The 21,892-nt window shown below is 47.3% G+C and overlaps 10 protein-coding genes across 10 annotated transcripts; 7 read left to right on the top strand and 3 right to left on the bottom strand.

Moving 5' to 3' along the window:
- Positions 1 to 148: 148 nt before the first annotated feature.
- BDBG_04936 (gamma-glutamyltranspeptidase) lies at positions 149 to 2,249 on the top strand (the record flags this gene model as incomplete). Its single annotated transcript, XM_002625026.2, has 4 exons — positions 149 to 313; positions 424 to 442; positions 529 to 878; positions 981 to 2,249. The coding sequence occupies 4 exons, from the start codon at positions 149 to 151 to the stop codon at positions 2,247 to 2,249; spliced, it is 1,803 nt and encodes a 600-aa protein (XP_002625072.1).
- Positions 2,250 to 3,044: 795 nt separating this feature from the next.
- BDBG_04935 (CMGC/MAPK protein kinase) lies at positions 3,045 to 6,053 on the top strand. Its single transcript, XM_002625025.2, has 6 exons — positions 3,045 to 3,281; positions 3,401 to 3,851; positions 4,049 to 4,181; positions 4,259 to 4,325; positions 4,384 to 4,698; positions 4,764 to 6,053. The coding sequence occupies exons 2-6, from the start codon at positions 3,739 to 3,741 to the stop codon at positions 5,405 to 5,407; spliced, it is 1,272 nt and encodes a 423-aa protein (XP_002625071.1). The 5' UTR covers positions 3,045 to 3,281; positions 3,401 to 3,738; the 3' UTR covers positions 5,408 to 6,053.
- A 165-nt stretch (positions 6,054 to 6,218) lies between these two features.
- BDBG_04934 (uncharacterized protein) lies at positions 6,219 to 8,697 on the top strand. The gene is made up of 3 exons (XM_031721913.1): positions 6,219 to 6,761; positions 6,905 to 7,277; positions 7,343 to 8,697. The coding sequence occupies exons 1-3, from the start codon at positions 6,460 to 6,462 to the stop codon at positions 8,135 to 8,137; spliced, it is 1,470 nt and encodes a 489-aa protein (XP_031578425.1). The 5' UTR covers positions 6,219 to 6,459; the 3' UTR covers positions 8,138 to 8,697.
- A 925-nt stretch (positions 8,698 to 9,622) lies between these two features.
- Positions 9,623 to 11,941, top strand: BDBG_04933 (Ctf1; the record flags this gene model as incomplete). Its single annotated transcript, XM_002625023.1, has 2 exons — positions 9,623 to 11,127; positions 11,227 to 11,941. 2 exons carry the CDS (start codon positions 9,623 to 9,625, stop codon positions 11,939 to 11,941), a joined length of 2,220 nt encoding a protein of 739 aa, XP_002625069.1.
- Positions 11,942 to 11,962: 21 nt separating this feature from the next.
- BDBG_04932 (uncharacterized protein) lies at positions 11,963 to 13,292 on the bottom strand. Its single transcript, XM_031721912.1, has one exon. It carries the CDS (start codon positions 12,498 to 12,500, stop codon positions 12,195 to 12,197), a length of 306 nt encoding a protein of 101 aa, XP_031578424.1. The 5' UTR covers positions 12,501 to 13,292; the 3' UTR covers positions 11,963 to 12,194.
- Positions 13,293 to 14,203: 911 nt separating this feature from the next.
- On the top strand, positions 14,204 to 15,737 carry BDBG_04931 (glycosyl hydrolase family 76 protein; the record flags this gene model as incomplete). Its single annotated transcript, XM_002625021.1, has 3 exons — positions 14,204 to 14,303; positions 14,373 to 15,067; positions 15,135 to 15,737. The coding sequence occupies 3 exons, from the start codon at positions 14,204 to 14,206 to the stop codon at positions 15,735 to 15,737; spliced, it is 1,398 nt and encodes a 465-aa protein (XP_002625067.1).
- Positions 15,738 to 16,352: 615 nt separating this feature from the next.
- Positions 16,353 to 16,969, top strand: BDBG_04930 (uncharacterized protein; the record flags this gene model as incomplete). Its single annotated transcript, XM_031721911.1, has 2 exons — positions 16,353 to 16,625; positions 16,685 to 16,969. 2 exons carry the CDS (start codon positions 16,353 to 16,355, stop codon positions 16,967 to 16,969), a joined length of 558 nt encoding a protein of 185 aa, XP_031578423.1.
- A 536-nt stretch (positions 16,970 to 17,505) lies between these two features.
- On the bottom strand, positions 17,506 to 17,991 carry BDBG_04929 (uncharacterized protein; the record flags this gene model as incomplete). The annotated part of the gene is made up of 1 exon (XM_031721910.1): positions 17,506 to 17,991. One exon carries the CDS (start codon positions 17,989 to 17,991, stop codon positions 17,506 to 17,508), a length of 486 nt encoding a protein of 161 aa, XP_031578422.1.
- A 372-nt stretch (positions 17,992 to 18,363) lies between these two features.
- Positions 18,364 to 21,418, top strand: BDBG_04928 (phosphoesterase). Its single transcript, XM_002625018.2, has one exon. The coding sequence runs from the start codon at positions 18,899 to 18,901 to the stop codon at positions 19,958 to 19,960; it is 1,062 nt and encodes a 353-aa protein (XP_002625064.1). The 5' UTR covers positions 18,364 to 18,898; the 3' UTR covers positions 19,961 to 21,418.
- BDBG_04927 (lipase) lies at positions 20,129 to 21,849 on the bottom strand. Its single transcript, XM_031721909.1, has 2 exons — positions 21,511 to 21,849; positions 20,129 to 21,277 (listed from the first exon to the last, which is right to left on the bottom strand). Exon 2 carries the CDS (start codon positions 20,575 to 20,577, stop codon positions 20,272 to 20,274), a length of 306 nt encoding a protein of 101 aa, XP_031578421.1. The 5' UTR covers positions 20,578 to 21,277; positions 21,511 to 21,849; the 3' UTR covers positions 20,129 to 20,271.
- Positions 21,850 to 21,892: the final 43 nt, after the last annotated feature.

Below are 21,892 nucleotides of genomic sequence, written 5' to 3'. Positions count from 1 at the left end.
AATCTATTGACACATTCCGTAACTTGACAAATAGACATATTCTTTGACTACTATCCTAACATTGCTTTTCACCTCCCCCGTCCCCAACCCCGCGCTATTTGCTAGATACGCAATCTGGCAAAGACCACTTGAAATATAAATAATAAATATGCCTTTGAGTGCCCGTGATGTCTTTTCGGCGCCAGAGCCACGGTTCTCGGCCTTCCCGAGTAGACGAAGTGTTGTTCACAGCACGAAAGGGATGGTGGCTTGCACACAGCCTTTAGCCGCTGCCGCAGGACAAAAGATCCTGAGAGATGGAGGGAATGCGGCGGTAAGTGACATCAATTCTTCAAAAAAAAAAAAAAAAAAATTCTCCTCCGCAGTTTCAATTCTCCGGTCCTTTTGTTTTTGGTAGAGTTTTTCAGCTAACGGTAAATACAGGATGCTGCTGTGGCGGTTGGTATGTAAAATGCTCCTGGCGCTTCATGTCCCCTATGTCATATACAAAGGTTGATGGCTGATGAATATTTTTGGGAGAATAATTAGCTGCGGCACTCAATATCACAGAGCCGGCTTCAACCGGTATTGGCGGTGACATGTTCTGTTTGTTCTATAATGCAAAGACGAAAAAAGTGCATGCCCTCAATGGGTCTGGTCGTTCAGCAGGAAATATTTCCTTAGAGCTGATGCGCAAGGAGTTGGGCCTTGCAGCTGGTGAGGACGGCACAATTCCCATGACCAGCGTACATGCTGTGACTACGCCAGGTGCTGCTGCCGGATGGATAGATACAGTGGAACGCTTTGGAAGTAGGAAATTGTCATTGGAACAGATTTTGATGCCAGCTATTGAATTGGGAGAGGAGGGGTTTCCTGTGTCCGAACTCTCTGCGTCATTTGTACGTTGTCCCTTGTTATGATTTCGTGTTCTTTCAAAAATATCTCCCCCACCTCAATTTTGTTTGACCAGACAATTGCTATCGAAATTAACCAACAAATAGTGGCACGAAAGCGACAAGCTCATCCGTGACGCATCGCCCAACTTTAGAGAGATGCTGAAGGCTTGCCCGGATGGAAAGGATGGAGTGAGATGCCCACAGGCTGGGGAAATATTCAAGAACCCCACGCTTGCCCAAACATTCCGAACACTGGCAAAGGAAGGCAAAAAGGGATTCTATCAGGGTCGTATCGGAGAAGCAATTGTCAAAGTCGTCCAAGATCTTGGTGGCCACCTCAGCCTGGACGATCTGAAATACCACCTTGAAACAGGCAGTCAAGATGTAGACGCCATTTCCTTAAAAGTCGACCCAACAAACATCGGTGGAACCAAGAGTGATGGCAAGGGCGAAGTGGAAGTCTGGGAGCACCCTCCCAATGGCCAGGGTATCGTCGCCTTGATGGCACTGGGCATTTTGGAAGAATTGGCAAAAACCGGCAAGATCCCCCACTTCACAGCCGAACAGCACAACTCCAGCGTCTACCTGCACGCCGTCATCGAAAGTCTACGCATCGCCTTCGCCGACGCAAGCTGGTGGGTGACAGATCCCGAAATCGAAAAGGTACCAACCAAAGAGCTAATCTCCCGCACATACCTTGCCGAACGCGCAAAGCTCTTTAACCCAGACCGGGCCTCCGACGTCGTCGACCATGGCAGCCCGGCCCACAACCACTGCGACACGGTCTACTTCGCCGTGACCGACGCGGAGGGCAACGGCATCTCCTTCATCAACAGCAACTACGGCGGCTTCGGCACCTGCATCATCCCGAAAGGCTGCGGCTTCACGCTGCAGAATCGCGGCGCAAACTTCTCGCTGACGCCCGGGCACCCCAACGTCCTGGCGCCCCGCAAACGCCCCTACCACACCATCATCCCGGCCATGGTCACCAACCCGGCCGATAACTCCCTGCACACCGTGTACGGGGTGATGGGCGGCTTCATGCAGCCGCAGGGCCATGTGCAGGTGTTGATGAACATGCTTGCGTTCGACCAGACACCACAGGCGGCGCTGGATGCGCCGCGCATCTGTATTGGGGCGGGGATGCCGGAGCGGGGAAAACCGTTGGAGCGGATGGTGTACCTGGAGGAAGGGATTGAGGAGTCAGTTGTGGAGGAGTTGAGGAAGCTGGGGCACAAGGTTGAGGTGTTGAAGGGGTTCAAGCGGGGGATGTTTGGGCGGGGACAGGTTATTCGGTGCCATTCTGACGAGGGGAAGATGGTGTATAGCGCTGGGAGTGATATGAGGGGTGATGGTGCGGCAGTTCCTGTGTGAAATTGAAAAATGTTGTTTAATTGTTTGAGGAGGCTTTGCTATCTAGGCTTGGAGGTATTGTTAGTTGTGCAATGGATTAGAAAGTAAATGCTTTATACTTCATTCCATGTTCATTTGAATTTGAAGCTCATTATAGTTATCATTGTATAAATTTTAGGTGCAATTGAGCAAGTACTTACTCTCTTTAGCTCATACTATTCAATTTTGCTTTTGCTTTTACTTTCTTTATTTGCAAAAGTAAATAAATAAATAAATAAATGAAATAATGTTGTATCTCCTAAGGCATCTGGAGGTTGTTCACTGAATGCAATACACACACATAGCAGCTAGATTCTTAATATCAATCAACTACTCATTACAGAGATTGCTTTCAAAAAGTTTCGATTAGGGCAAAGGATTTAACTTGTCATTTAGTTATCAGTATAAAATATTTTCATTCTTTCTCAAGCGAAGCAAATATTTTAATCATAATTCTAAGTACTGTAACTGCCCACCCACTTGATCTGGTTCAACTCAGGGTTACGAAGAAGTGTGATAAGTGTGATGATAATATGATATGGCCTTGTATGTGAGTGTGTGAGTGAGGAACAATAATAGAATAAGGTAATCTGCATCTTGGGTCTATTTTTGCGATTATTTGCTTGTTCCTCATTGGGATAAAGAGGTTGGAATGAGAGGTTTTTTTGGGATATTGATGCTATTCTATTGGTATAAGATATGAGCATCCTTATTAGCCCAACCACCGGCGGTTTGCCCCGCCTTCGCCGTAGTCATCATCCAGCCGCAGAGGAAGGTCCCACCCACAACCCTGGATCAGCCGCCTGAGCCCATCTCCCCTCCCCTTCTACTCCCTACTATCTGATGTTGTTCTCCCCCCTATTATTATTTATTCCCAGCCCTCGTTTTGCATCACTCCTCAATTACTTTCTCGTTCTTTCTTCCTCGCGACTCCACAGTGATCTCGTCTGAGTTCTTCGCCCGCTTTCGCTGTTCGTTGATCTACTGCGACGACGCTGCTTGGCTTTTTTGGCAGTCAGTCCTTTGCCTAGCAAACTACCCCTCCTTTGGTCATCCAGACCAATCAATCCCCCTCCTCTCGATTACATACATCACTTGATCAGAAAAAATACTCATCTTTACGTTGTGAGCAGGTCAGACAATTATCGTTCAAACCGTCATCGTAGCACTGAAAAGTCCGCTCGTTCCGCAGTCTCAGCCGCAGATCCAAATACCATACCATACCTCCGCCAACCCTCTTCCTCCTCCAATTCCGAGTCTTTCTTTCACGCTCAACTTCCTTTCTTTGATATCAAGTGACCAATATAATCTTCGACGGCCTGGAAGTTAACTCGTTGAAATCGTTAGTCTAATCAATCGAAAGCACAAGGGATAAATATACCACAGGGACTAGAAGAGTATCCCGCCGGTTCATATACTTTGGCCCATCCATTCGATATTTCTGTAAGACCATTGGGTTTAACGACCAGATATGTCGGACTTACAAGGACGTAAAGTGTTCAAGGTGTTCAATCAAGATTTTATTGTTGACGAGCGATACAATGTTACTAAGGAGTTGGGACAAGGCGCATATGGCATAGTCTGGTCGGTTACCTTTAACCCTCCCTCCTTTCTCTAGCCGCCCCCCCCCCTCTCTCTCTCTTTGCCGATGTGTTTCCTCTTGAGGCTACATGTCATTCGATATCATGCACATGCCAATGACATCGGGGAATACTTACCATCGCCCTACTTTTGTCGTTATCCATCGCGTTGAATTCAGCTAACCTGTTCCTTCTTTGCAGTGCTGCCACGAATGTTCAAACTGGGGAGGGCGTTGCCATCAAGAAGGTTACAAATGTATTCAGCAAGAAAATCTTGGCCAAGCGGGCTCTGCGTGAGATTAAACTCCTCCAGCATTTCCGCGGCCATCGCAATGTGCGTCTTAGCTTTAACTTAGCGCCCGTGCTTCCCATCCGGGCAGAAAACGGCGATAGGGCTGACTGAAGATACAGATCACGTGTCTCTATGACATGGATATTCCAAGACCAGACAATTTCAATGAGACATACTTGTATGAAGGTAGGTGGAGCTATTTTGTTTTTGCATGGTGACGGGATACTAACTGCTACATTGCCAGAATTGATGGAGTGTGATTTGGCGGCAATCATCCGATCAGGACAGCCCCTAACCGATGCTCACTTCCAGTCCTTCATTTACCAGATACTCTGTGGATTGAAATACATACATTCCGCCAATGTCCTGCACCGAGACCTTAAACCGGGCAATTTGTTGGTTAATGCTGACTGCGAGCTTAAAATTTGTGACTTTGGCCTCGCCCGTGGCTTCTCCATCGACCCAGATGAGAATGCTGGTTATATGACTGAATACGTTGCCACCAGATGGTACCGCGCCCCTGAAATCATGTTAAGCTTTCCAAGCTACACAAAAGCCAGTAAGCTGCCCTGGTATTCCTAATATTGCTTAATTAGTATTAGCTAATGAAAAAATAATTACCAGTCGATGTTTGGTCTGTTGGCTGTATTTTGGCCGAACTCCTGGGTGGTCGACCATTCTTCAAGGGCCGCGATTACGTTGACCAACTCAACCAAATCCTCCACTATCTTGGAACCCCCAATGAAGAAACCCTTTCACGCATTGGTTCTCCCCGTGCGCAAGAATACGTCAGAAACCTCCCGTACATGCACAAAATCCCCTTCCAGCGCCTGTTCCCGAACGCGAACCCAGATGCCCTCGACCTACTTGACAGAATGCTAGCCTTCGACCCATCTTCTCGTATCTCTGTTGAAGAGGCTCTTGAGCATCGCTACTTGCACATCTGGCACGACGCTTCGGATGAACCCTCATGCCCCACCACATTCGACTTCCACTTCGAGGTTGTTGATGATGTTCCAGAAATGAGGAAAATGATCCTTGACGAAGTCCTCCGATTCCGACAACATGTGAGACAGGGATCCCAGACACAGGCCGTGGCGGCACAGCAGGCAGCACAGCAGGCCCAGCAGAACGTTCCGATTCCGGAGGACCATACTGGTGCCTGGAAGCAGGAAGATCCCCGGCCCCAAGAGGCTATATATGATGGTTCCCGACACCCCAACGACCTCGAGGCATCACTCCAGAGGGGAATGGATGTTGTTAGATAAGTATACTATCTAGACAGAAAAGGAAATGATAAACAAGAGAAGAAAAAGATTTATTAGTCGAAGATACCGATACACTCATATGCTTTGATCGGAATATTGTCCCCGAAGAGTTTGACACACGCTACTCATTTTTGTTTCCCTATCCGGCACCTAATTTATTGAATTATATATGATTATATATGGTTCCTTTGTCCAGGAACCCCCCTAATTTCCTTGGAAGTTTATACTTGGTTTGAATTTTTTCCTTATGTTCGTTTCTGTCTCCGTCTCGCAAAGTTAAGTGTTTTCCAATGCTTTTAAAAGCGATTGTCAGGGTTTTTAATCACTTTATGAATGTCTATGAGGGTTTCAGGCTGAATGAAGGATGGATAGTTTGGTACAAAGGATGGAATATTTTTGCTCGTTGCCCCTCAAACCTGCAAACGGGTTGGATTTGATGGATATGGTCGGCTAGGGAGTGATGGAATGGGGTCATGCCTTGCTACCTCGGTAAACCTCGTCACACTTTAGACCTGAGTAAACAGTCAAGCATATATAGGAATATTCATTCAAGTTATTCCTTGGGAATGTTGACCGTGAAATTTAAAAAGCACTAACTATCACTGAAATTTTGTTGATTGTTCTAAGACCTCTTTCCCCCCCCCCCCCCCCCTTTCATCTTTCTTCTGCGTAAACCCGTGTTTCCAATTGATCAATTCGGGAAATTATGGAGGGTTATAGATCTCGATGATGAAAAAGACCTCTGTTCACACCCATGACGTCATTTCCGTTCCTGTACAAGTCACGTGCCGTTTATCCGTCCCTGCTCTATATTTTGGCTCATGCTCAGAGCAGTTCTTAGTTCAACTTCAACGTTGCAAGTTGGGTAGTATATCATCCTACCCTTCGTAGCCTTTTCTCGTTCTTTTCTTCTTTTCTTCTTTTCCTTCATTTTTCCTCTTCTTTTTTGTTTACTTTCGGCCTCCTGATGAGCCCGCTCCTCGACCAAGCCAGCAGTCTAGTTAGTCCATTGCCCGAGACAGCGAGGAAGAAAAACTTGAACTTATGGCATTATGGTTGTGTTTGTCGGCCATGAGCAGGAGCACATTAATTCTGCGGCGCCGGGAATTCCCCATCTCGGTGCGGATCCTGTGTTTCTGAAGCATCCTGGCCATTCGATGTTCACGGATTCGCGAAGACATGGTGGTAGTGACGGTGCCGCGGGCGGCGATAAGGGCGGCGATAAGGACTGCAATGGCGCGACAGCGGAGGATTCTTCCCCCGCAGCCAGGAACGCGAATGATAATGTTGATGATGGTGGGCAGCGGGGCAATCCAACCGTTAATGGATTCTCAGCTGCTCTGAGTTGCTATCCGTATGCATAAATGAAATCTTAGATCTTTCTTTCTTTCTTTCTTTTATCTCACTGTTTTGCTCTTCAGGAACATGCCGTTTGTACTTTGTATTAAGTGGTGTTGATTATACTAAGTTTAAGAATCCATTCTCTTCTATCTATAGAGTGGTCGTTCAGATTGCCAGGTCCGTCGACCTGAACACCCTGGATTCGTTAGCCATGACATGTCTTCAGTTCCGCGCGAACCTACTGCCCTACCGCTCACAGCTCGTTCGGGAAACCTTACGGTGCGGCAATGAACCTCTGGACGATGTGCCTTCTGAAGATGGTGATAGCAGTGATAGCAGCGCAGCTCCGGGCCTTGTTTCGGGTGATCCGCCTGACATCTTCCAGGCTTTTCCCTTGCTCGATACTACCGCTGGTGGCACTGCTCCCGTTAGGTACTGGGGTTTTCCCAGACTTACCACGAGGAAGGTAGGGAGATGTGCTCGGGATATGGTCGCAGAATGCCAGAGATGCATGTATATTGTTTGTAGGGTAAATTATACTATATTCCTTTACCTCGTCGAAGCTGGGCTGAGGCTGATACTCTTGTTCATCAGAACTGCACTATGAAACAAATTGGAGCGTCATCGTTGAGATCTCGACTTCGTCGCCTTTGTTCGACATGTCGTACTGCCCCATTATCCGACCACTTCTTACCTTCCGTCCCTTCACAACATGATAGCCATGACCACAACACGCACTACCGCTCACACGCGCTGTCACAAAGCAGGACACGGACGTTCACAAATAATATATTTGGTTCCAAGGCCTGCCACTGTGAGGAGTCCATCTGGCTCTGTCAACCATGCGGCCAGCTTCTCAGCTCCGATGATACCACATATCAACGTGTGTGGACGTGGAGGACACGCTACAGCCCCTATCTAAGTGGTGGGTTGAGAACAGGGATGGGAGAAGGCTGGCAGGGAGTCAAATGCGGGCGCGGGGAGAGGTGTCTTGCTGCAGAGGAGATTGAGATGGAGGTTGACTGTGACGTAGATGATTGGATGTCCGATGATTCGGAACATTATCGTCATCAGCATAATAATAATCATCGTCTTGGTAGTAACAATGGCGGCTACGATAACTGTCATCTTCCGCCGCAACACGGCGACGGGCATGGGGGTGGGGAGCCGGGCTATCTGAGACAGGAAATTGAAGGCGTGGGCGGGGTGGTTAAGCAGAAGGTTAAGAAGAGGGTGAGGGTTGGCGCATGTGTGGAAGAGCATGAGGATGAGAAGGGATCCGAATCGTATTTAATGAGGGAGTACTTGGGAGAGGTGAGGAGTTGGTGTGGATGGTGCGAGCGGGTTGTACCGTCTATAAAGGAAAGAGAGGGTCTCTCGAGTGAGTAATGATTAATGTTAGCCAAAGCCCTCCTGTCTTCATTTCCATGTCTTTGTGAGGGGGTTAGTTCCCTTGATTCCTGGTTACCCAGCGTTTTCCACGCATTTGATCGTGAGCTAGTGATTTCCTTTTTCCTCCACCGACGTTGGCTGCTATTATTACCAATGATGTATGGGGACTTTCATAGATCATGTAGATAAGTTTGAAATATTAGACTCTCTAGCTTTCCTGTCCCATGCTTGGAATATGCCCATGACTTGATGATTCTTATTGTACGAGCAGGGACTAACTTAAAAGAGTCAAGGGATGAAAAACAGCCTTACGCAACTGGCATAGTTATAGGTTTTATTGGCTGTGATTATCATAGTTATCTGTCCTGTTAACTTTCACCCATGATATATGCTCACTGCATGGTTCTCTTCATGACTCCATTTCCACCCCATTTCTCCTTTGCGCCACCTATCCATCCGGGCGATGGTGACAATCTCTCTATATATTATAGAAAAACTAACTTTTCCATGCAAAAAATGTTGGTGATTACTACCCATACCGGAAGAACGTAGGGTTATTACACGACCGGATTATGGTTGTTCCACCATTTCAACCGGCGACACGGTCGCCGAGCAGCAATAAATCATAGTATTATGTGGATGCATTTTCAAATATCTCTTGTGTGTTGGTGATATCTGTATCTTCTTGGCTTATCTTGTGCGTGTGGTTTTGTAAGTTCTTGGTAAGCACGACAGCTTGGGATAGGTTCAGTTTCGTCTTCAAATGCGAGACTTTCCCGGTGATCTATTGGGCCTTGATCAGCAAGCAGCAATGTGGAGAAAGCAGGAGGATGGGATCTCATGATAGATTATGTTTTGTTCATGAATGCCATCATCATGAAAGATATCAGGCTCCAAATTCATTTGATATGTAGAGGAACTAGCAATATCGACTACCTCATGCTCGCTAGAAAGTTGAGGGATGATTCCCTCACTTGTTGGCGATATCCGGCGATTTTCGCGCTCAATAGAGTGATTATCTTTGGAAAGCCGCTCTGAGTTCAGCTGTTTCTCGAAGAATCATAGTCGTACAGTAAAAAAGTCCTCAAGTACTTACCCTCTAAGAGGGCTACTGCTTCGGTATTCACCCGGAAACGATTGGTTGTTTATTAGTGTCCGATGTTGTTCCTCACTCAGCTCATTTATTAATCAACGCTTTGTAGTGGGCAGTCTTCATTATTTTGGCCAAAGGGCCACAGTAATATTATTAAATAGGCATGGACTCGCAAGAGAAGAACAGAACGATTGATTGGGGCCACGGCAATGAGCGGTCCAAAGCCTATTAGCATCCACGCCCAAGCTGGCGGCCAAATCTCCCCACACCGGTGACTTGGTGAGTGACACCACTCTCAAAGCCTAACAACATACGGAATAAACGCGCTGCCCTCCACTGCGTCGGTTTTGACGGTATCCCGATCGAGCTATATCCGATGCCCGAGCGACATGGAAGCCAGCGCCCGGAGTTCTCCTCTCAACGGCGTCACCCGCAGTGGCAAGCCTCGGCAACGAAGCGCCATTGCCTGCCAGCGCTGCCATGCCCGCCGAGTCAAATGCAATGCGGCCGACTCGGGTATTCCGTGCACCAACTGTGAGCGCGCGCAAACCTCGTGTCAGCTCATAGAGTCGAAGCGGGGCAGGAAGCGCGTAGCTTCTAGTCTTCCCCCTTCGACTTCGCATACGCTTCCTGGGATAATAAACAACAATACTCCTAGTATACATTCAAAACTCCCGCGTCTCAGCCATGGGTCGCCGATCTGGAGTAGCCTTGCTGGAGATGGCTCCCTGCCCGAGGGGCCTGGTTTGCAGCTTATCCCCCCACACGACCGTATTCGATCTGGAAGCGAGGGCCCAGAGACGCTCTATGCACAGGTCTTAGAGAATGCTGGAGGCTCACCTGAACGGCCCAGCCTGGTCAAGCCTGGCGGCCAGGTGGTTTATCTGGGCGAGACGTTCAATCTCACATACTTGCTTCAGGAAACTAGCAAGAAGAGCCAGCCCGTTCCAAAGCGGCACGTTCTGCTTCCACTACATCCCAGGATGAACCCTTCCTCCCAAGGCCGTAATTGCGATGCCGTGACGATGGATTTACTACAGCGACAGGATGCTTTCTCCATCCCCAGCGTCAAGATATGCAGAGAGCTGTTTCGCGTTTACTTCAAATACGTCCATAAACATTACCCGATTCTGGACCGTCGTGATTTTGCTTGCCGCTATGCCGACCCAACCAACCCTCCTTCGTTTCTGCTGCTTCAAGCCGTCCTGTTCATGGGCTCAGGCCATTGCGATGTATCAGTGCTCAAAGATGCCGGGTTTAAGTCCAGATACGATGCGAGACTAGCGCTGTTCAAGAGAACAAAGGCTTTATATGATTTAGACTACGAGTCTGATAAACTTACAATCTGCCAGTCCCTTTTCTTAATGAGCTTTTGGTGGAATAGCCCAACTGACCAGAAAGATACGTGGCACTGGCTTGGTAACTCCATCAGCTTGGCATTGACGATCGGGATGCATAGAGATACGCACAATTCTGACATGAGTTTAAGAGACCAGCGGCTGTGGAAAAAGATTTGGTGGTCGCTTTTCACTGAAGACAAACACGCAGCTGCGGCGCTGGGGAGGCCTGTTCATATCCGCCTTCGCGATTGCGATGTAGAACAGCTCCACGAGTCAGATTTCGAGGAGGAACCCGCTCCAGATCCAGAAATCTTCGGTGTTCAGGAGAGAGTCGATATTTTATATGTTCTTTTTCTTAGCGAGCTATCGAAAATCGTCGAAAGGATAATAGATAAATCGTTTAATGCGCATGATAAGACACTCGCCGCACAGGCTGATACACTCCAACTATGCGAGGAGTGGCTCCTGGACTGGGAACGCCGACTACCACCAGAACTTCACCTCTCACGCAGCGGAGAATGTGTATGGACGGGTATGCTACACATTGCCCACTGGTGAGCCCAACCAAAATTTTATTTATTTCTTTATGCTACTCCGCTATGTGCGAGTCCCCGCTACTCTAATAGGACTTGCTAATTCTCTATATTTGCCAGTTGGTTCCGCATCTTAACTCACCGATCAAGAACTCCCGAAAATCCATCATCGCCCTCCCGCTCAACGTCTCATCAGGTCGCCATGAACGCTGCAAATCGAATGGTACGCATCATCGAAGAAGTACTATCCTCCTCTGCCATTAACCAGTGTCCGATACATGTAATCCCCGCATTATTCGCCGCCATGTCCATGCACACACAACACATCTGTTCCGGCGACCCAGTCCGCGAACAACTGGGTTCTGTCAAGATCCGGCTGTCGATGATCGCGCTGCGGGAACTGCAAAGCACCTGGCCCGTCAGCGGCTGGATTTTCCTCCTTTTCACGAAAATCATTCGTCGGATCCGCGATACGGATGATTACCCACCGGCCAATAACAATAATACCAATATCAACAATACCAACAATAATAATAGTTCTGATGGGATGACTGAGGCCGCTGTTCAAGCTCACACGGTGGGCGTTGGTGGTGGTGGTGGTGAGTCGGGGATGCCACCTCCTGAAACCCCTACCCACCCGCATGTCCAGATAACGCCCGGTGGCAATGTCGTTGGCTGGGATCCCCATGGTATTAGTATGCCGTTGAATTTCTCGACTGATTGGAGTGGCGTCACGGATGGGGACTTGTGTCTTGATCCCGAGTTTGATTTCATGATTGGGACGCCCCGGACATCTACGCCTCGCATTCCTAGGCCCAATTTTTATAATTCATAATCTATATACATATATATATATTTACTGTCAATTCACTGTTCTTTAAAAAATTATACCCGACAGAGTAACAATATATCAAGTACACAGTGAGTATAGGCTTGGTAGGAGAAGTGGCCGCCACCCGAAGTGAAAATCGCAAGCGTTTACATCCAGGAAACATCGCTTTGGCCTCAGAAGGAAGTAACAGTGTTTCTCAATTAGGTAGCCTGCTACATCCTGAGGTCTACACCTGGTTTATTTTCCTTTCACTCCATCATTGGCCTAACCATCCAGAACACTGCATTGATCGAACTGCGCTTTCGATAACATCGCCCTCATCGCGGGATGCGACAACATTCCAATTCGCCTGACTCACCACTGTCTGCGTCGCCAACTTTGCTTGCTGACGATTATTTCGAATAGCTTGTCTTTGCGCAAGGACAAACGGCTCCGGAACATCATAGATCATAGCGGCGTACGCAGTTGTTATTTCAAGGCACGATGACGACCGCCAGCGAGAATCGCATCTTCCTACTTTCCCCTCAACAAGCCATCTTTCTTTGACGATAACTACAAGCATCTGCTTGATCGACTTGCTTTAAACAGGCTGCTAGATCGCGCAAGCAACCAAGCCCACGGCCACCCTCTCCTACCACCGGAGCAACACACCTACCGCAATGATCGTCACTGACCTGGGTATCTCATCAAATATACGTAAGCACTCCTCCGTGCATGAGAAAGTAAGTTCATACACCCGCAGTACGGGGTAACGTCATATTGGCTAGCCACTTCAGTATTTTCATTGGGCCTAATCAGCTCGAACGACTTCTTCTGTTCCCGCGGAAAACTCCCCTTGGGATTCAGCAAATATCAACGTACAGCAGTGCAGTCAAACCTGCAGGTGGACCTTGCGGGGGGTTTGCCAGTGGCGTGTAGCTAGGAAGCAGCCTTTCTCAAGAACGTCTCTGCTGACGCGGCCTTGTACCGTACCTTCTTTCCTGCAGAGAATTCCATGATAGAGTCGCCCAACCTTAGACCCCTGCTTGTGCCTGGTGGCATTCAGGCGCCCGTTGTTCTTGAGACAGGTAGAGAGGGCTCGTTGAGGTTTGTGGGGTATGTGCATGGTGGGGAGGGATCAGGTTCAGTCATTCTGACTATGTGCAGGTATGCCTGGCCAAGTTTATATGGGATGGAGTTCAAGGGAGGGTGGAATGTCATGGGCGGAAGTGAGGCATTAGGACAGAGGGACAGTGGGTGGAAGAACCGTGCACTCATCATATACCTGTCCTGCAAATATATTGTTTGAAAGGAACTCAACGCTCCGGGGATCGAGAGTTGATCAATGACAGGGTGGGAGAGCATAGACTCTAAGCTGTCAACCATGATTATCATCCTTGACCTTACATACGCTCTATCAAATTTATATAACTACGGAGCACTGGGTCGCAGGGCTGCGCCGCAACCAAGCAAGTGAGGTCAGCACTTTAGCGAAACAAGCTCTTCTACGAATCTCGAGAAACGCACGAATCACTGGTACGGCGTAGTTCGGCATAGAAAATATTTGAGACCTGCAGCAAGTTGTAGCGCTCGGCTAACAGCATACACGCGTACATATACTTCCAAGCCACACCTAGTGACGCCCCAGGCTACATACAACTCTCCAAATTGCAAAGCCAACAGCATGTTGAAGCCGTCTCGTATTGCGCGTCCGCAGATTTGTCGGAAGAGTGACCCTGCCAATTCTCCAGTGTTCGACCAATTGATAGGGATTGAGGGTTCTGATATCAGTCAGCTTCCGCGGAGGCGGGGAAAATAAGTCCCTGCACACTCTAGAAATTTATATTGAAATTCCGGTATCAGAGTCAAAATTGCTCCAGTGCAGCTTCAATATTTCGGGGTTTTGGCTCTAAACGATAGGGACTCAACGGTGCCCGGCCAGATAAGTGACAGACACAACAAGCGCTAGCAGAACCCAGGATCACCTCTAAACAGTTCAGGAGGGATGGTAATATTTTTACCAGTTAGATTACTAGCGTTTGTAGGGACTTACGTAGGTATTTTTCATATTTATCAACAATAACCGGCGTTCTTTTTTCTCGCGATCAAATATTTATAGCTGGCTATCCCTCTCCGTTTATCTCTTTTAATCGTATTCATATTTCTATCTTCTCAACATCATCTATTTGTTTTACGCTCTTTACTCAAGCGAATCCGATTTTTAGTTATACTTTGGCCTTTGATTCAGTGTTTTTGCTCCCGTTCCTGGGGGGTCTTGCAGCTATCATGAAGGTGGACAAGTTCTGGGCCTTGCTGACAGCTACAGCGAGTTTTGGGATCGGGCTTGTTAATGCAGACGATGATGATTTGAGTGTCGGTTCACTTGGTGTGTTTAATATTTATCATCCAAAAGTATAAGCACAAATCAATTATTCATTGAACTGACAACGAATAGATTCTACAAAAGCCGCTGCAACCGCTATCACCCGTGGTGCAGCGAGATACTACAGAGGCAATGAACCTGGCGAATCGCCTGGTATCCTGCCCAGACCGTATACCTGGTGGCACTCGGCAGTATTGTTCGGGAGCCTGGTGGACTATTGGCATTTCACTGGAGATTCATCGTACAACGACATGGTCAAGCAAGGGCTATTGGCCCAGGCCGGACAGAATCAAGATTACCAGCCCGCCAATCAGTCTGCCGGCTTAGGTAACGATGATCAAGCCCAGTGGGGTTTGGCAGCATTGTCAGCTGCCGAATTCTCATTTGACGCTCGTTCTGATGAATGGGCTGGGTTCGCCAGGCTTGTTTTTCAGACCCAAGCTAGGCGCTGGGACGACGAGAAATGTCGTGGAGGGCTTAATTGGAGAGTAAATACTTTTTCCGACGGACATAGTGTTAAAAATAGCATGTCTAACGGCGCATTCTTTGAATTGAGTTCGAGATTGGCTCGATACACGAACAACCAAACCTATGCAGAATGGGCGGGGAAGGCCTGGGATTGGATGTCGGACATTGGGTTGCTAACGGACGACTTTAAGGTTTTTGATGCTGCCGATGGCAATACTGATTGCAAGGAGATCAATGATGACCAGTGGAGTGCTAATGTTGGCTCCCTTTTGTCTGGCGCGGCTCACATGTACAATATGGTAAGGACTGCCTCTAATCCATCTATTTGCCATTTCACCTTAACTAATCGCGTTTGCTCCCTTTAAGACAAACGGAGATTCAACCTGGAAATCTCGCGTTGAGGACCTGTTCAAGGGAGCGAGCATTTTCTTCAAACGCGATATCATGTTCGAACCTGCCTGCGAACCGGACGAGAAGTGCGATATTCGGCGGAAAACTTTCAAGGCGATCCTGTCCAAGGCCCTTAGGAACACAGTGCAACTGGCCCCTTTTATGAACGACCTTGTTCTGCCGAAAGTCGAGGCTTCTGCCAGGGAGGCTGTGGACGAATGTGATGAAGAAGATGGATATCACATGTGTAGCTACGACTGGGTAGACGTCGATAACGACCGTGATGACAAAGACGACGACAATGATGATGATGAGACGCTTGGAGAACAATTGTCTGTGCTTCAAATTGTTCTAGCCAAGCTTGCTGGAATGGGAGAGGGTACTCCGCCCGGCAGACAATCTTCCCCTGGCGGCTCTCCTGGCGGAGCAAATTCCAGAGGAACGCCCACCAACGGAGCACCGCCCAGTGCTTCATCTCCCAACGCCGCGTCGTCAGTTATGGATTTGGACATCCGGCAATGGGGTGCAATTGTTGGAATGACCGCTTTAGCTGCCATGCTTGCCAAATGTTATGTGTGATGTGTAGGATAACACCCTGATATGATTGAGATGATTTTTTCTATGTATAATGTGAATTTTATGTGTTCCTGTTTGTGAATTATATCACAGGTACATTGTTTTTAGTTTATGGTTTCCTATTACTTGTCATTACTCTCCAGCTTCTGATAGTTATTCATCTTGTTCATGCTGTGTTGTTGAACATAAATTCTTGTCCTTCTTTGATAGTTCATGACATGATGGATAAACTTTGAAATCTCAGGTTGTTCCACTGCAGAAATGAAATCAATCACTCATTTAGTTACTTATTGAAAATCTGAACTTTGTAAATGTGCTTTGCGAGTACTATGTAGAACAAGCAGAAACAAGGGATGAGTCACTCACTTTCCACTTTATTTAACCCCTGAGTGGAATGGGCATTCTTGCTGGGGGTCCCGCGGTTGATCGGCCCTTCTACCAGCAGTGCGCTGGTGGTGATCGAGCTCTTTTGCCCCAGTAGCCTACAATTCTTTGGGTATTTTGATGACTAATCAGACTGGCCGCTTGCTCCCCTCAACCCAGTTTGTCAATGTCTCCCTCTATCAAATACTAACATTGAAAAACTTACTAGACTTTTGCATGCTCTTTTTAATTGCAATGTTTGATTCACTCTTTCACATTTTAAACACCTGGAAAGCGAGGGCCTGGGATAAGAAACCATCGGCCTCCCCCGCTGCATCACAAGAGTACGAACCTATTCCTGAGGACTATCCCATATTTCCTCCCCCACCTCCAGAAGAGATTATCAAAGACCTCCAGAGATATTCTTCTATTGTGGCCTTGCGTAAATATGCGGCACCTAGAGGCATTTTCCAGGACAGCTCACTCTATACCTTGTACCGCCTGTATGAGTACTTTGTGCTTGACGAAGTATTCGCATATAGGAATGTTCTTGAGTGGCTCTGGAGGCAGCCCCAGTGGCGTATTAGCGATATATCCCAGACCCCAAGGATGATGATCCGTCCCGATACGAATTCCTAGCAGCCACAACCTATCTCATTGTGAGAGCTTTCAATGCGAGAGTGAAACTTGGGCTCTCAAGAAGTGGCCGTGCACTCATGTCGGTTGAGGAGGCTGAGGAAGCTAGAAACAAGCCAGAGAGTGAGCGGCAATATGAAAAGGCACCTCTGTGGGCCGAGAATGTGCCTGCGCTTAAGGAGATACTAGTCATCCCTCCTCTTGATGGTACTTGTTTTATCCGGCGCAACCGATGAACGAGCAGACCCGGACTTTCTCGCGAAAAATATTGTCCACTGGACTCCACATATACATTTTACCTAAGGCAGTGCGTTTGCTAACTCCCAGCAGAGTGAGGCTTCCAATTTGTCACTGATTCTTGATGGTGCGTTTTCATTTATGCTTGCTGCGTACATGGCCCCGATACCACCAAGCGCGAGATCCGATTCTGAACTCCTCCGCTCGTTACGCTGCCTCAATAATAACAACTTTTGAAATAGAAGAGCATGAGAAAGAAAGAAAGAAAAAAAAAAAAAAAAAAAAAAAAAAAAAAAAAAAAAAAGGGGGCAGAGAAAAAGAAAGGAAAAGAAAAGCAAAATTCACATAAAAGGGTCCAACAATATTGGTATTGCAAGAAGAATTAATGCTCAGGGTCCGCCAAAATACCTGCTTCTTGCCTTCTGAGTCAAGTTGCCGAACAACTCAAACAATGCCGTTTGCTCGATATATTCCCCTGTATTCCGGATTCACTCTATCCCTCAGGAAGCTCCGTGATGTGGAATGGTTGAATCTTCTAGCCCATCCCTCGATTATAGCCAGTGAAACGGGTCGGCCACCGTGACAGCTGATGAACTGATGGAGATAATGAACGGCGTCGGCTAAGTCGTAGGGGCGAATCTGAGACCCTCCTGTGAGCAGTCTGGAAATTTTGCCCGAGAAGGCATAATTCCATGGTGCAGGCCAGCACCTTGAGCCCGCGCCGATGAAACACGACTACATTCTGTCGCATTGCCTCTTCAGTCAATTCTCGGTGAAGTGACGGCGACAACCAGATCTGATTTTCTGTATTAAACCAGTCTGTACCAAGCGGCGCGGAACTACGGCGGATAGCATATTGCATCGCCTCGTCAAACAGTACTCGGGAATTGTTATTGAGATTCGATCCGAAGATATCAACGTCGTGGGTGGACATGCGGTTGTGAAGAAAAAGCGTATTGACTACACCTCCAACTGCAGTCACGGTCATCTCTTCCTTCCTTTGACTAAGGAACTCGGCCATCGTGTTCAAAGCGTTCTCCAGCACTGACCTCTCTATCTCATGTGTGGTCTGTGGGATGGGAATTCCATGGGCATCGGCTCGGTTTCGCGGAAGGTGTATCATTACCTCCTTAGGCGCTCCTATCTTCACACCTCCGGGAAGTCCACCACGCGCTGGCCGTGGGCGTTGCTATTCTATCTAAGCGGATACTTTCGATGACTCGCAACCCATCGTTGAATCCTTGAAGTTTTCTACTTGGCTGTAGGATGTACGTCAAAAAGGAGTGTATGCAGGGCCTTGGACTGAGATAGAGGAGGGCGCGTGATTCCTTTGAACTTAGAGTCACACTCGTCTCTTGCTAGAACTTTTTTTTTTTTTTTTGGGGGGGGGGGAGGGATGTATGAACTTGGTCAAAAAGAATGTGTGGTGGGACATTTGTTTCGATACTATTTTGTTGTACGATCTGATTCCTCCTGCTTCAGTGGTCTTTCTGATGCTTGGTATTTATGCTTTATTTACCGCGCCCTACGGACGTAATACTTTCCTATGATTAAGGGGTGAGCAATGGTTTGATATTTCGAATAGCCGCTTGCACTACGAGGTTCAACTCTCTGCATTCAAAATAACTATAGATATCTGGTCAGATCCTTTGACTTAGCCGCTTTGGAGATTAATTCGCTACCAACAATCCAAGCTGCTATGTACGGGAAAGTTCTGAAGGATGTGCCATGATCTAATTTTGATTGTTGATAATAGATGGTGTTGTTGGCTAAGCGCGTTGTCAAAATTAGCGGAATGTATGTAGTTGTTGTTACCAATTCTGATAGGGCATCATCAATCTGGAACCAGTTGGAAACAAAATAATAAGGATTGGTTGGCGGCTTTTGTGACAAAGGATAGTTACCTTCTCCCCGCTCGCTTCGGTAATATGTACGGTGCAACTGCTAATTTCTTTGTCATTACCAGCACTACTCCCCGAAGCATTAACCTCCCAGGATGGCGCCAACGTTCAATAGCATACAAGCTCCTTCATAAACACCCGTTACATCAATCATCCACTCTTTCAGCTTCCCGGCCTTCCCCTTCAGTTCTGATCAAAATCGTTTGTATATCGGACACCCATAACACACAACCTGATGTCCCGCCAGGCGATGTGTTAATCCATGCTGGGGATCTCACAGAAAATGGTTCTTTCGATGAAATCCAATCACAATTAAGTTGGCTATCTTCACAACCACATCAGCATAAAGTCGTTGTGGCGGGGAATCACGATGTATTACTGGATGAGGGATTTCTGGAAAAATATCCCGAGCGCAGATATGGAGATTCCCGCACCCGCCGCGACCTGAACTGGGGCACGATTCATTACATACAGAATTCGTCGGTTACTCTTAACTTTGAACGTGGGTACGAAAAAAATCCTGATCACAGGCCCCATCGAGCCGCTGATGAGGGTGATGAATCTCTTCAAAATCGATCCACACCACCAGCAATAAGATCTCTCTCCGTATACGGCAGCCCATGGACACCACAATACGGCGTATCTGCATTTCAACACGCTCGTGACGAGGATGTCTGGACCGACATCATCCCAATGAATACAGACATCGTTGTAGTCCACGGGCCACCGCGCCATCATCTCGATACGCGCGATTTTCACCGCGCTGGATGCCCATTACTAAGGGCTGAAATAGCTCGTGTTAAGCCTTCCCTTGTGGTATTTGGCCATATTCATGTTGCAAATGGACGAGAAAAAGAAGTTGTCCTTGACCGGACAAGGCGCATATATGAGGGAGTTATGAATAACTGGGGTGGGTGGCCCTCTCTTGTTTGGATGGCTTGCTGTGTCCTGTTCGCTAGGTTGAAACTGGTATTCATTGGCCAGGAGAAAATGGCGAATTCTGCGAGAACAGCCATATTCGTCAATGCCTCTTCAGTGGAGGGTCCAGAGAATCTACTGCTGAATGACCCCATTGTTGTGGAGTTATGATACCAGTTTGGAGGCGGTAGAAATCATATTTTATATTACTTGCATCTTATTATTCTCACTGGCATATATTAGGCTCATTTAAGGTTAAAAGGAACCATGGGCCAAAAAGTATATGCTTAAAGCTTAATCTTATCTTCTAAATATTTGAGAGAGAAAAGAATAAAAAATGTTCTTCTGTTATTAAAAGATTCAAGCAAAAGCTGTTTCTTCACTGTTTCATTATATAAAAATATAGTTTATAACTGATTATTCCATCAATTACTTCTCCTGCATTTTCTCTACAACAACCAATGTCATCTGTTTGTCAACCCTCAAATTTCCGTGTAGCCCTTAGTAGCCGGTTCCATGTTCGTCTTTTCTGTATAATTCACCGCTTCTCCCAGGAAAATAAAGACGAGACCCACTGTATCAAAGAGATCGTCAATATCCAATTCGTCAGGGACGAACTTATCGCAAACCTCCTTTTCAAGATGTCCAATACGCTCAGTATTCCCGGGGCCCGGATTCAGCAAAGCAAAGCATCCTGGATCAGCGCCCATGTAAGTGGGTTGATTAGACTGGTTGTGTGCGTGTAAATGCCTCCAGCAGGACGGCGGGGCACACTTTCTGCATCTCATTATTGGTCACGCAGATGTTGCGCTCGTCGCGCATTAGGCTAGAAGCTTGAAGTCCGCTCATGGGCTGCACAATGTCATCAAAAGCTGAGTATATGGTGGTGGTGGGGTGGGCACGTATGTGGAGTCACCTCCGTTGGAACGCAATACGTCAAGGAATGTTGATTTAGAGGCTTATTGGGCGAAGGCTGGGGTACAGAAGAGGGCACGCTGCAGAGGAGGACATATGAACTCGGTGAGAATGGTTTCGCCAAAGTCAGGGCTAACGGCAATAAAATCCTCAACGATGTCTTGGGTGGAGGGCCAGTATTTCAGTGACCATTGAGTGTTTATGCTGCCTTGTGGCCAGGTGATGATGGATACGTTCTGCCCCTGGCAGATGGCAGACACATAATTGATTGAGTAGGCGACGTATTCGGAATTGATTTGAATGTCGCCACGAGAGACATTAGGGATATTGATCCAGAGAGGGTCAGCGTATGTGGTGGCCGCCAAAAGCTCCAGGTACCCAAAGCATCCAATGATTTGGCAGAAACCAAGCCACTGCCTGCTAAATTGGCCGCCGAATCAATGCTATTTTACCTGTCCTGCCCTCTGAGTTTTGCTTGGATGACATCAAAGTCTTTCTCAATGGTATCCACTGGAGCAGTGCCTGATTAGGATATCTCCTTCTTTAAATTGTTTAATAGATCCGCCAGTGGCTCTGCTCCACTATCAGTAGATGAAAACCTTTATAGACGAAGATATGGTAGAGACCATGTTCTCTATATTTGGGTGGGAAGAGTCATCTGGTGCAATGCCAGAAACTCCACCCGAAGCAGCAACTGACAGGCGAAGGCCTTCCCAAAGAAAAACTGTCAAACGTATTTTGAGAGATAAAGATATCGGGGTGAGGCAAGCAAGAGTCAGAAATAGAAATAAGAAGGATATACTGACCCCTATATACTAGCCTCCTGAAAATTTCCTCGACGGTGGAGCTCCATCGGTTCTGATATAGCCGCCTACTTCTGCACTATTCTTCATATATCGATGGAGAAACTACCATCTTTGCAAGTAATCTCCCTGTGGGGAAAGGTGGACGTAACTGGGGCTCGGAATATTTGGATGGAGCAGGTTAGACTCTTCTTTAGCGGTAATATTGGCTGTTAAACATGGACTTAGGAATGCTGGATCTGTTTCGAATGAAAAGCGAACGATAGACATCTGCAGAAATCTACGCTTTTAAACTAGCGAAGTAAAGAAAAATTAATTCACAATATTCTTGATCTCCACACAGGGTTCCTGAATGGCCTGAGAAGAGTGAAGGAGCGCTGTTTGC

This window comes from Blastomyces gilchristii, assembly GCF_000003855.2.
Source record: "Blastomyces gilchristii SLH14081 genomic scaffold supercont1.8, whole genome shotgun sequence".
Classification (NCBI taxonomy): domain Eukaryota; kingdom Fungi; phylum Ascomycota; class Eurotiomycetes; order Onygenales; family Ajellomycetaceae; genus Blastomyces; species Blastomyces gilchristii.
This window is presented reverse-complemented; position numbering and strand designations above follow the sequence as displayed.

Excerpts from the sequence above, each read along its gene's own strand:
- BDBG_04935 (XM_002625025.2), top strand. The coding sequence starts at position 3,739 with ATGTCGGACTTACAAGGACGTAAAGTGTTCAAGGTGTTCAATCAAGAT. Across the intron at positions 4,326-4,383 it reads TGAGACATACTTGTATGAAG|AATTGATGGAGTGTGATTTG; the intron begins GTAGGTGGAGCT and ends CTACATTGCCAG. Across the intron at positions 4,699-4,763 it reads TCCAAGCTACACAAAAGCCA|TCGATGTTTGGTCTGTTGGC; the intron begins GTAAGCTGCCCT and ends AATAATTACCAG.
- BDBG_04934 (XM_031721913.1), top strand. The coding sequence starts at position 6,460 with ATGGTTGTGTTTGTCGGCCATGAGCAGGAGCACATTAATTCTGCGGCG. Across the intron at positions 6,762-6,904 it reads GCTGCTCTGAGTTGCTATCC|AGTGGTCGTTCAGATTGCCA; the intron begins GTATGCATAAAT and ends TTCTATCTATAG. Across the intron at positions 7,278-7,342 it reads GCATGTATATTGTTTGTAGG|AACTGCACTATGAAACAAAT; the intron begins GTAAATTATACT and ends CTTGTTCATCAG.
- BDBG_04932 (XM_031721912.1), bottom strand. The coding sequence starts at position 12,500 with ATGCTTGTAGTTATCGTCAAAGAAAGATGGCTTGTTGAGGGGAAAGTA.
- BDBG_04928 (XM_002625018.2), top strand. The coding sequence starts at position 18,899 with ATGTACGGTGCAACTGCTAATTTCTTTGTCATTACCAGCACTACTCCC.
- BDBG_04927 (XM_031721909.1), bottom strand. The coding sequence starts at position 20,577 with ATGAGATGCAGAAAGTGTGCCCCGCCGTCCTGCTGGAGGCATTTACAC.